Genomic DNA, 14,579 nt, shown 5'->3' on the forward strand with positions numbered 1-14,579 from the left:
TTAATATTTGCGAGTTCAGAAAATGTTTCGTAACGCTTGTGTACGCTTACCTGAAGATTGGGGTATGCTGCGGGTACAGTCGGGACACAAGATCAGCAGAGAAAGAAGGTCTCTGAGAAACAAACTTTGGTGCAGAGCCCTCCTCGTGGCTCTCCGGTCCAGGGGGAAGAGCCTTTTCCAGTTGCTGCAATTCCCTTTTTGCTTCCAACAGACGCCTCTTGTGTGCGATTCTCTCCAGCTGGAAGTGCAACTTCTTCCGGCGAAGGCGGTTCTCAGCGCGACGCAGGGCGTGATGTTTCAGGAGCTCCTCCTGGACCGCTCTCTTGCCGACCCTGACAACCAACGACGGGCAATTCTCCATCTCAACTTCCTGATTGTCTGACACATATCTGTTGAGGCGCTCCAGAAGCGGGTCCGGCCGGGAGTCTGTTTGAACTCCGAGGTCCTGGGTGAGTCTTTGCTCCATGGCCAACAGGTGGCGCTTCTCCTGCAGGATCCACTGGTGGACTGTTGGTTTAAGAGTCAACACAAACAGGAATTGTCAGGACTTGTTTAGGAGGTTACCATAACATATCTCTTGTATATTATTCGTGCAACATGCCTGCACAATTCACCAATTTTTGTGTTTCCTGGTGGTAAATTATTTTTTATTTTATTTTTTTTCCCCCGGAGAATTAAAAAATTATTAATTTCCTTACATAGGCAAGGCATTGCACAAAATATCATTTTAAGATTCTCATAAAATTAAAAGAATAATCCTCCGAAAGCAGTTTCATCAATGAACGTGAAATTCAGTGGATGCCTATCACACAAGGACACACAATAAAGTCTCACGGTGCCATGCATAAAATTAAACAGGAAGTCAGCCAATTTGGTTTGAATTTTGCAGTTATTGGCTCTTTTAATTTTGCTTACTCTCACTGTGCTGCTGCCGAAGTTGGGCCTGCTCCCTCTCGAGCTCCCTATCGGCCCGCCTCTGCTCCGAACAGATCTCCTGGCGCAAACCCTCCACATAGCACTGCTGCTCCTCCACACGCCGCCTAGCGGTCGACTCCTCGCCAGAGGACAAACAAACGTCAGGCTGCCCTTCTTCCTCTTTGCTATAAAAGAGATACGTAAGCCAAGTTAGACAGAGAAACTGGTCTGATCGAGTTTTGGGGCTGTCTGCATTTACCTGTGGTCGGGAGTCTGAAGGCAAACATCAGTGTAGGTGCCTTCACTTGCCTGAGAACAAAGACAGCAAAACATTGGGCACCCAGAATCAATCAAGACGTCAACAAGTTTAAGCTGAGCTGCCCGTACCCTGCGTCGGCGCTCCCGGAGGACAGCCGCCTCAGCTGGGTGGTTAAAGCGAAATTGATGAAGCCCTCCCAAGGTGATCACCGTTCCTGGAGACGAGAGAGAAGAAGTATAAGACGGCTATACGTGGAGACGCAGCATTTGTCGGGACTCCTCAGACGTAATATCGGTCGTTCTTCGCAGAGGATAAAGCATATATGACTGTAAGGATTGTCATGAGATGAGCAGTCAATTCTTTGGAGGTAGTAAGTATCAGAGTTGTAACAGAGGTGAGACTCCGCCGATGACCCTGCCTTGCGTTGAAAGCGATTGCCCTCTTGCAGCCCGTTTCAACTGCACAAGCAACCCTGAATAATGGCCCAAACGATTGGGAAGACCGACCTTGTGCCAGCCTGCTGGGCTCAGTGATTTCCCTGTCGTTGAGCAGGCAGGCGCAACCCGGCAGTGGCCTCAGCGTGACCACACCGCCGTCGTTTTGGATCTCACAGCCGGCACCCCCTGGCAGAACTAACACAACATACATAAAAGCGTTTTCAAAAGGAACAAACATCAAACGCTCACATATTCACGGATCGCCATTTGAGAACTCACCATTTTTTCCTGTCGATTTTTAAATAATTGGATTTTTGGGCGGGTGGACGTTTTTACAGTGAACAGCATATTAGAAGATATCAGTTGACTCCAGAGAAAACGGGGTGATAAACTTTCTCAAGATGATGCAAAGAAAGATTCATGTTGCTTTTGGCGGTGCTGGAAGATAACAGCTGATTAAGCTGATTACGGCCTGTTGCTCTCCATGAGGTACAGTAAGAGCCCAACTGAAGATAGATAATCTTTTACGATATAATGTATTTAAAAAATGAGCATGACTATCCATCACAGTCAAAAACACAACTGAAAAGGTTAATGGGAAAGTAGTAATTGGCATTTTTATGGGTTATCTTGTTTTTTCTTAATGGATTTTGGGGGTAATGTTCTGATATGAGTTTGAAATTACATTTTATTTTCTAAGTGTTTTAGGACCAAAGTTAGGGACCGACACCTGCTGCAAAAGCAAAACTTGGACCAAAAAGAGTTTACAATCGTCTATGTTAATAGTTACCTAAAATTGAACACCAAGTATGACCCCAAAACACGTTAATATCATTTCAAGCTCACTTTACATTAGTCTTACAAATAAATGCTCCTTTCAACAAACCTAGCTTGTATCTCAGTCAAAATGTATCAATAAAAGACTTTCTTTCTTTTTTTTGCAGGACTTTGGTGCCGTCTTGTGGAATCTGACGGCATTACAGAAAGAGTTTTTCAGCCAACAGTCGGGGACAGGTTTCACAGGAAAGAAATGTGAATTTGTGAAGAGTGCACCACTAAAAATGTGAGTGATGTGTTTTCCGCCGGGCTCGTACCTATTTGCGGTTCTCCAAACTGGCCTTGAGGTCCGATGCGGGTAACTCCTTCCTGTAATGAAAATGGGTGCGATGACAACAATAGACTATATTCAAGAATCCTTTCATTTCCAATCTCCTCCTCTCTCATTTAATGGGGGATTAAAAGACGGGGCTGCGAGGGCCACAAGTATTCCCAGGTGGCCGACGCTCTTGACGGCGGAGTGTCAGGCCTGAGTCGCGTGCGTGTCAATGTCAAGTCCGAGCCTCTTTTCGAGATGTGCGGTGGACAGGAAAAGAGAAGCCAATCACCTTCTCTTATTGTAGCAGAACAGAGAAATAGCAAGAGAAGGAGGAGGAAGAATCTAGCAAAGAAAGAGAGAAAAGATATTAGTTAGGACAGCTGAGAAAAACATGGAAAGGGAGGAGTCAAACAACCACGTGCATACACAGAGCCAACTTAAGACAGGGCAGAAAAGGCGTAATGAGAGGAGAAAAAGTCATACGTCGCTCCAAACCAATTTTTTTTTTAATGCGATAATAATATCACAAGAAAAAAAAAACATAATGTTAGAGTAGTTAAGTATTTTTGATTGATTCTGATTTGACTTTTGAAGTTGTAAATGTTTCCAAAAAAACCCATTGTTTTGGGGGGAAAAAAAAGTCATAATGGTTTGACTAGGAGAAAAATTCCATATTGGCAGAAATAGATGACCTCAAAATGTAATATTGCTTGCTCTCTCACACACACACACACACACACACACACACACACGCCAGCACAGGCATTTCTAAATAGACAAGGACCCGTCGGTACCATGAGGTGATAGAAGACCACGCCGGTGCTGAGGACGTCCCCATCCAGGGCCACCAGATGCGGCTGCAGGGAGTTGATCAGGAACCCGGCTCGGTCCCGGTTGATGTCCACGCTGTACTGCTCCAGCAGATCCCGCTTGTCCCGCCAACTCTCCGACCAGTCCTTGGTCAGCTGCTCCACCTGACGAACACGGACGACAATGCTTACAAGACGGCGGCGCCTTGACTTATGAGTGCCCCGACTTGTGAGTTTCTCACGATACGAGCAGCCGCTCAAATATTTTTCTAAACGTTTTTATTTATGGGGAGAGAGGGTGGGATACCAAAACTTTTTTTTTTTTTAAGAAAATGCTTATTGCCGATATATTGATGCATTTATTTGGGTTTAACAAAAAATCATTTTTTGTTGTTGCAGTGCTTGACTTTTTGAGGGTGACACGTGTTACCTTCATCTCGTTTTGCAGCACCATGTCCGACAGCGTCCCCTCTCTCTCGTCACTCAGGGACGGACTGGGATCACGTTGCTGTCAATTTGAAAGAGGAAATGAAGGGGAAAAAAAGCAAGACGGGGAATGAAAGAATGTCGGAGAAGACTCGGTTAAGTTACCATCTCGAAGCTGAGCAGCGTGCTCTTCAGCCTGTCGATCTCCTCCCGCAGCTCTCGGATCAAACGCACGCTGGCGTCCTGTGCCGACGAACACGTGATTATTTGGAGTTCCGTTTTTATTGATGGAGGGGAGCCATCGTGACATCGGGTTCATTACCTCGTTGACCCGGGGCTTGTTGACGATATTTCGGGCGTGGGCGGCATAGCGCAGGGTGCTGAGGGTCTCGTTGTAGCTGCTGGCGGAGGGGGAGACGGCTGCAAGAAAAAATAAACCGGCATGACTTTTACACCGGAAACATTCATTCGATTGGCAATACTTATACCATCATCAATATTGTACTGCAGTCCCTCTCATTATTTCTCCCTCCCTCCCACATGTCGCACATGCTCTCACAAACACTTTCTCTCTCCCACAATCAATCTGTCACTCTCACACAATTCTCTTTTCCTTCTTCTCACACACAAAAAGTCACTCACATCACATCTCACTCTCTCACTCACTCCCACTATTTCTCTCACACTCACCTTCTCTCTGTCGCAAAATTGTCCCTAACTCCCTAACACACTCGCAATTACCTCTCTCACACTCTCTACCACACTCTCTCTTACAACTGCTCTCACTCAACTCCTCTCACACCTACACATTTTCTCTCACAACTGCTCTCACTCGACTCCTCTCACGCATACGCTCATTTTCTCTCACAACTGCTCTCACTCGACTCCTCTCGCGCATACGCTCATTTTCTCTCACAACTGCTCTCACTCAACTCCTCTCACGCTTACACTCATTTTCTCTCACACTGTTTCAGACACTCCATCAGTCCCTCTCACACAATCACTCACACTATAGCACTTTCTTAAACCACGGACTCTCTCATTTTACTGTCTCATTCTCTCTCCCATTCCCGCACACTCTCTAACACACTCTGTCACTCTTGTTTTCTCTCATTTTCATTCAACGATAAAGAATATTGTATCATATTGTCTTTTTTTTCCTTTTATAAATTAATTCAATAAATTATTAAAATGGAAAAAAAAGAAATGTGTCTGTCTCACACCTTCCTATTCTCTCACCTTCACTCTCACACATCACTCACATACTTTCTCTCCCCACACCCACTTTCACGCTCTCTCTGACTCCCAGGTATTTGGAGAGCTCTTCCTTTTACCTCAATCGTATACTGCTCGCTCATTTTGTTTTGACTTGAAAATATGTTATTTTTCCCAACCACGTCCTCATATTTTGCAACACGTACTTGCGATCATAATGGTCTTGGAGTTGCCCCCCAGGCTGTCCTTCAGCAGCCAGGTGAGGACAGAGTCCCTGTAGGGGATGAAGCAGTGCCTCCTGCCCGCACTGCCACCTCTGGACAGGAAGCTGCTGTGGCTTCCCGCCGAGCTGCCGTCGCCCTCTGATGCCATGCTGTTGATGCTCTGGCAGCTGCTGGACATCTGCGAGTTCTGGGCTGGGGACAAAGCGCGGGATCATTTTTCACCCGGGAGGGGGGGGGGGACGAGCGTTTTGAAGAAAATGGTACGGTGCAATTGCTAACCCAGGGCGGAAATGACGATGCCCAGCGTGACCAGCGACTTGTTGATGTTGGAGCCCTCAGTTAGTCTGTCTCTGCAGTAGTTGGGATCCGCTCTCTCACTAAAGACAGAATGAGATTCTCTAAGTGTGCAATGTGGAACAATTCCATCTTAAACGTGTGTGGAATGACAGTAATAAGTTAATATTTTTTGATGAATTTGCACAAAAAAAAAAATATATAGAAAAAAATTCACGTAATCCTGTACTATATTTGCAGACACTAGAGGGCAGTCTCACCTCCCGGCCAGATCCACCAGGTTGATCTTGCTGACGGTTTCTGAAGGACGGTTGTTTTCAAGTATAGCCTGAGATCCACGATAAAGCGATTATTTTGCGATAAAATGACACCACTTCCACGTTCTATTAAGGGTGGTGGTCACACCTGAGTGTACTGGATGGTGAAGATGGCGTGTGAGCGGCTGCTGGCGTCGTGGTTGTTCGTTGCCGCCGTCATACGGTTGGCGACGCCCGCTTCCAGAAGGTCCATGGCCTGCTGGCAGTCTGACACCACATGCTGTGACAGGTCTAAATTCAAGACAAACAGGGATGAGTTTGATGAAGAAAAAAAACTATGAATGATAGAAAACAATGTTACAGGCGTAACGTGATCTGCAGAGTTTAAAAACGAAAATCAAAAGGACTGGAAGGCAATAACTGAAGCAGACTAGATTGAACATCAACACAGAAATGCACAACATTGTGGTGCGGCCACCAGGATCTACTGGAACACAAATCACTGTCTCCATATCATATATTGCGCACTTGATTTAATAAAAAAGGACTTAAATGCATAGAAACGTCAAGACCGGCAGTAGACTTGCAACTCCCGCAGACATAAGCATGGTCACACAAACAACATTGTGAAGCGGCCACCTATCAGAATCTACTGGGACACACATCACTGTCATAACTTAGATCATAAGGTAAACAGAGTAAAACAAAAAACCCAGGTTGCATAACCACCAGGAACAGGGACCAATACAGCATTGTGACACGAACACATGTCAGAAGGCATACATTGTGGGCGTGTATTCATCTTAAGTGAGGGCACAGCATCTATTGGAGGGAGGGCCACTAAGAACTAGGGTAGATTTTTAAGATGCCACTAAAATGAGTCTAAACCACACGTGCGCAACAGATGAGCTGCAGTGACTTGAAACGCAGCACGCGGTGCGTTCGAGGGAGCTGGGAACTGCCATCCCTTAAATTCGTGTTAACGGCGCTCACAGGAAATGATCTCACTTCCTGCGGTCACCTGGGATTTCTCTGGCCGCAGACAATGAGTGGATGTGTGTAGTGGGGCGCGGGGTGGGGGTAGGTTTAATTTGGACAAACAAAAAAAAAAAGGTGGAAAAATGACTAAGATCAAAAGACTAGGAAAAGAAGTTTAAACTACATTTTCATTTCAGTGACAATGCTACGAAGTAAGTATTTATGACTTTTTCTTGAACATGTTCTTGCAACCATAGAAGCTTGGGCAAAATAACAGGAAGTCTATTTGTAGCACATCAAATGTATAACAGATCATTGACGTATCATCATTTAGCTCGCTCCATTTTCATGATGACGGAGGGCATCAAAGGCACTTCATAGTAATATTGACCCAAAAGCTTTGTCAAATTCTACCACTACAAAAAAAATAAAAATAAAAAAATAAAAGAAAATCTGTTTGTTATCAGTATGTGTCACTATAGATGGCAGATTCTCACCTTGCACGTAGGGCCCTTTTTCAGGATGCTCCCTGACCCTTAACGATTTCTTCTTCTCGCCGGCGGCCAGCAGGTCTCGCACTCGCTCGTTATAGATTTCCAGAAAACTGCACAGGCAACATTACACAAAAAATCCATTTAACAAATTCATTGGAACACCACAAACTCCTTTTTTCACCCCCCCGATAATTCAGAGCAAAGTTGCGTGAAAATTAACCCAGGGATGACACTGCATTGTGACAATAGAAATAATTTAAATAATAAATAATTAATTAATTAATTTTGGTATGGAGTCTATTATAAGAGACACTATGGACATTTATATAAAAAAAAAGTGTGGGGGGAAAAATTGTGTCTTTAATTGCGTGTGAGTGGGGCACAAAATGAGCGGCGAGGTGCACAAACACATTTGAGAACAGGAAAAACAAGTTGAATCATTTGCCTGCCCCGATGCCTTGCAGGCCAACTGTTGTGTTTGGATTTCAAGTAAAACGAGAAGAGGCAAATGAAGCATTACCTGATCTCCACTCTGCTCGAGTTCTGCCCGTCGGGAAGCGTATCTTGAGACCGGAAAAGACCCTTTAAAGAAGACGCAATTTAGTCCAAGTGATTGTTGGCTCAAATAGAATAAAAACATATTTTGATATGCGAGCGTACCTGACAGATTCGAGGCGTCAAACCGGTGGAGTCCTGTTGTCACACAGAAGACAAAATAACGCTGCAGAATTTGGCTAATTATTACAGTACAGTCAAAGCTTGGCGATTCGAGAATCCTCATTTGGGGGAAATTATTTTCAATATTTTTTTCTGTACAAGAAAACCATAAAAAAAATTCACTTTTTGGCGCCAATTTCTGTAACGTCTTGATAGCTTGACAGCGCATAGCAGCAAGATGAAAGAATTTGAACTTCTTTAACTCTTTGACTGCCAGGCGTTTTCAGAAAAAGGATGCCGTGGGTGCCAGCCGATTTAAGCATTTTGACTGATCTTTTGACTGATCTTTCAAAGTCCACAGAAAATGTTGTGTTTGGACTATGGAAACACACATACTACCAAATGAAAGATTGGACTCTCATCTTTCATCAGAAAAAAAAGTTTGTTTCTACCTTATTCCGTTTTTGAGTAATCAACAATAGAAAATGGTTAGTTTCACCTCTGTTTTGAAACAAACGTCTTTTAACGTCTTTGGCACTCCTCCATAGGATTTTACTAAACGTTATTTAACGTTTTTGGCAGTCAAAGAGTTAAGTGATTTTATTTTTTTTTTTTAAGGGTAAGGTTGTAAGATGAGTATGAAATGGCATTTAAGAGTTTTGCGATCACAGAGTATTTAGGGTTTTAAGTTACCTACATTTCTTCATAGCCACTAATAAAATATCAACAAGTTATGCTATTTTTTTAAAAGATGTTTAAGGAAAAATTAATTAAATGCACCAAAACTTCCTGGTAAGAAGAAATAGGATGGCAGGCAATTCAATCAAGCATATTTATTATGCATTGATTTGAGATATTAAATCTTTTTTTTTTTTTAGTGTATGCAATTCTATTTATTTCTATTTTTAATCTTTGCCATTTGCCTTGGGGGCTTAGTCCTGAACCCCAGCAAAAAGCAAGGGTTCGCTGCATTATCGATCCCCAATCCGAGTCATCGGCGTTCTCCTCACCGGCGTGCCCATCATGGTATACGTTTTGCCAGATCCGGTTTGGCCGTATGCAAACAGACACACGTTGTAGCCCTCGGACGCTCCGGCCAGCACCGACACACCCAGGTCCTGGAAAACCTGACAAAGAGACGGCGTTAATGGAACCTGATATGATATCATACAGTTAGATACATCACATTCTGTGCAAATAAGTTGGGAGTTAATTTATGTTGAGCGTGCCCCCCTAAATCTTCTACTTGCGCTCAGGTTGGGTGCCAGTGTGCTCCTAAAAAAGAACGTTAGTACTGTGGAGCCCTGAATACTGTAGTAGTCCATATGAAAATCTTAAAACATCATTATTATTTTTACGTTGTGATAAACGTGGGATCAAAAACATCATTTGTTTACAATTTATTTGTGTAAGATACATTCTTCTTCTTTGGGGCTCATTTAGTCTGTTGATTAATGTGCATTGTCCTAAAAAAATAAAAAATAAAAAGGTGCCAGCGGTTACTAGTTAGCCATAAGTCAACATGAGTAGCTCACCTGTGATGGGACACTGCATCTTACAAAGAAGAATGAAAATAGAGTAAGAATGTTAACATTTATTTATTTAAACTTTAACATGGGAAACCTTTCTGTTCAATAGGAAAAAAAATGCTGTTTTTATTTACCTTAATAATCCAATTTCCAAAATATTCGCCTCAAACCAAAATGGCGCACTTCCTCCTGTTCAATTTTGGGCTTTGAAACCTTTGCATTGCACCAGTCATGATAGACTTAACCACCTAATTTTGTGATCATTGGTAACAGTGACGTCAGAGGCAATTTGTTATTCTCTCTAGGGGGCACTACTGAGTACATTTTGGCTCGCGCGAGTGTGTTTTCCCCCCCAAGAGTTTCCTGGCTCTGAATGGGACTGTGTAAAAAGACGAGTGTGGCTTTCACCAGCACAATGCTGCAGTGGCACCGGGCCAGACGCCAAGGAGGCACGGTCGCTTCCTGAGACGTTTGCGCAAGGGGGCAACGAGGTCAGCTAATATTCCGGGTAAACAACTACGCTTGCACGTAGCGTGCGCAGGTAGAAAGACCGGCTCAAGAAAATAAACTTGGACGAAAAAAACGTGGTGGTGAAGCCAAACGGGTGCAACGGTGAGAATCCCACTCCAAACAATCAATTAAGGCCTCTTTGTTTTTGCTTCTCTCTTGGTCTGAGACTTTTGCTTGTGTTATATTCATAAGGCAAGATTGAATGTATTTTTTTTTAAGTCAACATTCATGTCGCTTTGAAGACTAGCAAAAAAAAAAAGTGAATGCCATTACTTTGAAGAAGCCAAGTTACGACATCCTCAGATAATGATACATCGCTAGTCTACTGTTACAAGCTGAGAACAAACGCGGGTATCCTGATTCTGGGTTTTTCCCACCTTGTGTTCTTTACTTTATTCATCCCCAATAAACAAGGTCAGTTACTGATGTGATCTTGTACAAGTGATCCATCCAAAGGTAACATATGTTTGGAATGCGCGCACATGTGTGTGTGTGTGTGTGTGTGTGTGTTTAGCAACCTGATCTAGAGCAGACTTTTAGACTTAGCGCATTCTATCTCGGAACCATAACAAAGTACCGGGTCTCCCCGGCCCCTCCCCGGCCCCTCCCCGGCCCCCAGGAAGGCTGGGGTCTGGACTGTAAAATCTTGGTGGAGCGAGGGGGAGGAATGTTCCCAGCGTTGCTAGCAAAGATCAAAGGCGGGCATACTTTCAACATACCTCCCCGGTGTGTGAGTCTGGACCGGGAGAGTCCAAGTCCGTTCAGACGCTGAGCTTACAAAACGACGGGGCTGGGTTTAGGTTGGACTTGACTTTAAAGGGCTTGCGAAAGCCCCGTCAAGCAAGAAGCGTGTGAATTGGTGCGTTCGTAGTCAATGTCGACACCGGACCCGTACGATCCGCTAACCAAGCTGTTCTGGAGATACGTTTCTCAGGAGCCCCCTTTCACGCTGCAAATAATTACTGTCAACTTTATATTGAATCAGTCATCAGATAATGGTGTTGATTTTGGACGAAAGGAGTCGAATGAGGCTAACTGATCTTTCTGTGCTCAACCAGAACTTTCATATCAAGAGTTGACTTGATCCATTTTGATCCGCTGGCTCTTGCAACCTTGCCAACCAAGAGCGTACTTGGCAGCCACGTGCCACCAGTTAAAGTGTTTCCACAACGCTCCGTGACCTTATAAAATCAGACGTCTGTCCTTCCTTCCTTTCCTCAGTCTCTCCTTTGGTCTCTTGAGGTCTCCCTGATTTGTTGGAATTTAGATGTCTCTGGGGTTGGTGAAAGACTCTGGTTGGTGGCCTGGTGGGTGGTGTCTGGTCGGTGCTGGATTTCACTTTCCTTTCCTTTCTTTGGTCCTTCCTCGGGTCTCCTGACGGCCTCACGACTCTGGCTGGAAGTGTTCGGTTTAGGTGAACGGTATGGGATTTTTTAAAATAGGTTTTAGGTGAACTAATGAATACACACACACGCACACACATAATCACCCACATACAAAAAAAAAAAGAAAAGGGGAGAGCAATGATGATGACATGTCAAATCGGTAAAATTACCGAATGAACAATACTGAGCTCTCCAGAAAATAAAAATAAAAATAAAAATAAAAATAAAAATAAAAATAAAAATAAAAATAAAAATAAAAATAAAAATAAAAATAAAAATAAAAATAAAATAAAATAAAATACAATAAAAATAAATAAAAATAAAATAAAATCAGACATCACCCAAGATTGGACCCAAAGATCGCATTTCGACTCCCTTTAATTGGCGCCTCTAAGGAGGCTTATGTTGTTTTGTGGTAAACTGTTTATTTTGGGTAATACTTTTATTGTACATCAAATACATTTTTGCCCCTTGCCACCAAACGTCTTAAATAGTTGACTTCTAAGTTCATAAGTGCCACATGGTGTCATTAGAATTAATTCCCTGACCCAAAAGATGACTTTTCAGGACATCAATTGGTTGTGAAACAATCCTTGAGAGCAAAAGGTAATCCTTTGTGGTGGAAATGTGATTTTTGTTACGCAACTCTCGCTGAATAAAAGCACCGGGGACCACCAAGAGTTGGCTGCCCTCCGCCTCCGGGCTCAAAGGAAGCTTTAACGCAAAGACAAAGAGCAGCACCACCCACCACCTACCCAGTTTTGTCTTCATCCTTCCCGTCCTCCTCCCTCTAATACCAAGAATCAGTACGGGCCTTGTTAAAGTTGACCCTCTTCAAATCACTCCGTGGGGGCCGCCACAGGGCTGAGGGTCCCAAAGAGTTCGCTAAACTCGCTCGGCTAAAACTCCACTGCAGAATTGCTCATTAGGCGGACTTGGGCTTTCCAATTAGAACCCAGATCTATTATTTCAATGCTTGGACTGTTGGTAGCTTTTCAATTACTTATAGTAATTGATTTTTTTTTTTTGTTTTAAGTTGTGAGACAGGCAAGCGATGAGGAAAAATGTTGAGTGTAATTATGTTTTTATTATTTACTGTATTTTTTTGGGTTCCCCAGACCACATCAGACACAAACTAATACAAACTTAAGATGGTTGTTGTAATAAATAATTTGTTGTTTTTTTGTATTACTGTATGTATACGCAGGTATATTTTTATACGTTTCAGTTTGACAGTTAACTTAATATATGATACCATTTAATTGGGATAGTTAAAATACGAATGAATACATTAAAATGCTAAATAAGTTATGAAATTGTCCATACATGAATCGTGTCATTTAAACATGGTACCTCTTTAACACGTTAAAGAATCTAAGATTAAACAATCCAAGTTTGTCTTTAGAGCCTAAAATGAGCCTTCCGAGACAGAATAAAAATCTGCGTGACCAGGAAGACTCTTGTGTTGTGCACAAAACTAACGAGTTTGCCTTTTGAGAAAACAATGACACCAATTTTTTAGCAATGTGTGTCACTGTATAAAGAAACAGAAAAGTACAACAAAAAGGACCACTTTTTCTCACAAACAATTTAAACAGCTGCAGGAGGAAGAAAAAAAAAAGAGAAGTTCTTCTGTTGGCGTCCCACGCTCCGTGAGTAGTTTCCCCAAAACGCAACAGCTGGTCAAGCTGAGCCAAAACTTAAAATGTTGGCCGCGTCCTACATATACGTGTGTGTGTGTGTGTACGTCGGAGTCCATGTGTGAGTGTGTGTGAAAGAGAGAAAGAGATTTCTAGAGTTAAAGAGGCAGAAAAATGTGGAACTGGGCTTGAACAATGCTCTCGTCTGTCACACTCGGGACTGAATTTGTAGGTCAAATTAGCATGGCGGTGGAGGGGAGGGACGTACTGTAGGGTTGTGTGTGTGTGTGTGTGTGTGCTTTTCATTAAATGGCTGAAGAAGAAGCACAGATGATAGTAAGCCACCCCCCAAAAAAATGCAAGGAGGGGGATTTCCGTTTTTAGCAATGAGCAAATGGTGGGAGCTTTAAATGGAGTGACAAGCTTTTAAAGAGAAACTGAAGCTAAGTTTTTTTTTTTTTTTTTTGCAATTATATGTTTTACGTGCCATCATTATCATTTGGGGAATATGAATTAAGCAGATGACTCCATCTCAGGGGAGCTGCCATTTTGGCCTTCTGTTATCGACTGAAAGTGGCGTCAAACTTTCGTGGCCAAACTCAGAAAACAGCTGAACTTTGACGTTCGTAATTGCAAGTATTCTAATTAGTACACTTTTTTTAATTTTATTTTTTAGTTTTGACATCTCTTAGCTGTCATTTATTATTTATTATTATTATTATTATTATATCATTTTTTTTGCTGAGGTACCATTCCAGTAACCTCATCAAGATACTTTATGCAGGTATGGTATCAAAATCAAAACTTTGCTACCGAGCCAAACACCACAAAGAGCAAAACTTGTTTTGAATAATGTCATTGTCATCCGCTTTTCCTACAAGTAATTGGGAAGAAGTCGATTAAAATCTGATTTTTGGTAAAACAATCAGACTTTGCCACAGACTTTTGTTTGAGGCGCATCTGACCCGGTTGATCAAGTTTTTATTTGGGGAGAGGCATTCATTTTTCCAACACAATGTCTAAGCGGTTCGGAAGATGGATGGATGGATGACTAATTGTGATTAAATAGTAGTTATTGTAACACGGTCGACTACGACACAGACACTTCATAGAAGTCAACTTCCTACTCTTAATGTTATCGAGCAAACAAACGAGACAAAAATTCAGCAGACGGATTAATGACTTGGTTGTAAATTCCTCCATTGAAATTCCACTCAAATCATCCATGTGTCAACATGGCCTACATATCTCAGCTCTTTGCTGTGTGTGTGTGTGTGATGGATTCTTGTCAACAGAGCGACTATTCTTCCGCTGACACACAGACCTACAAACTGTGAGAATCAAACCCAAGGAGGATGGAGAGTGGGGGGAAAAAAAAAAAACGAAAAGTGCATTGTGTGCTTTGAACCAAATCTCCAACTAGGGATGACGTATTTCCCAAATGTGCAAACTCG

General features: G+C 42.7%; 1 protein-coding gene across 1 annotated transcript in view; it reads right to left on the minus strand.

The window, feature by feature from the left end:
* The window catches only part of stard9 (StAR-related lipid transfer (START) domain containing 9), a 34,521-nt gene that overhangs the window by 12,297 nt on the left and 7,645 nt on the right, over positions 1–14,579 (minus strand). Inside the window, exons 4-21 of the mRNA XM_077562426.1 lie at positions 9,072–9,188; positions 8,065–8,097; positions 7,925–7,986; positions 7,408–7,514; positions 6,081–6,223; positions 5,936–6,003; positions 5,661–5,758; positions 5,364–5,573; positions 4,265–4,362; positions 4,108–4,185; positions 3,947–4,024; positions 3,502–3,681; positions 2,706–2,757; positions 1,681–1,806; positions 1,303–1,388; positions 1,175–1,224; positions 916–1,100; positions 51–507 (exon numbers count right to left, since the gene is read on the minus strand). Of these exons, the coding sequence (XP_077418552.1) occupies positions 51–507; positions 916–1,100; positions 1,175–1,224; positions 1,303–1,388; positions 1,681–1,806; positions 2,706–2,757; positions 3,502–3,681; positions 3,947–4,024; positions 4,108–4,185; positions 4,265–4,362; positions 5,364–5,573; positions 5,661–5,758; positions 5,936–6,003; positions 6,081–6,223; positions 7,408–7,514; positions 7,925–7,986; positions 8,065–8,097; positions 9,072–9,188 (2,228 nt within the window). The remainder of the gene's footprint in view (positions 1–50; positions 508–915; positions 1,101–1,174; positions 1,225–1,302; positions 1,389–1,680; positions 1,807–2,705; positions 2,758–3,501; positions 3,682–3,946; positions 4,025–4,107; positions 4,186–4,264; positions 4,363–5,363; positions 5,574–5,660; positions 5,759–5,935; positions 6,004–6,080; positions 6,224–7,407; positions 7,515–7,924; positions 7,987–8,064; positions 8,098–9,071; positions 9,189–14,579) is intronic.

The sequence above is a fragment of the Vanacampus margaritifer genome, chromosome 1, assembly GCF_051991255.1.
Source record: "Vanacampus margaritifer isolate UIUO_Vmar chromosome 1, RoL_Vmar_1.0, whole genome shotgun sequence".
Classification (NCBI taxonomy): Eukaryota; Metazoa; Chordata; class Actinopteri; order Syngnathiformes; family Syngnathidae; genus Vanacampus; species Vanacampus margaritifer.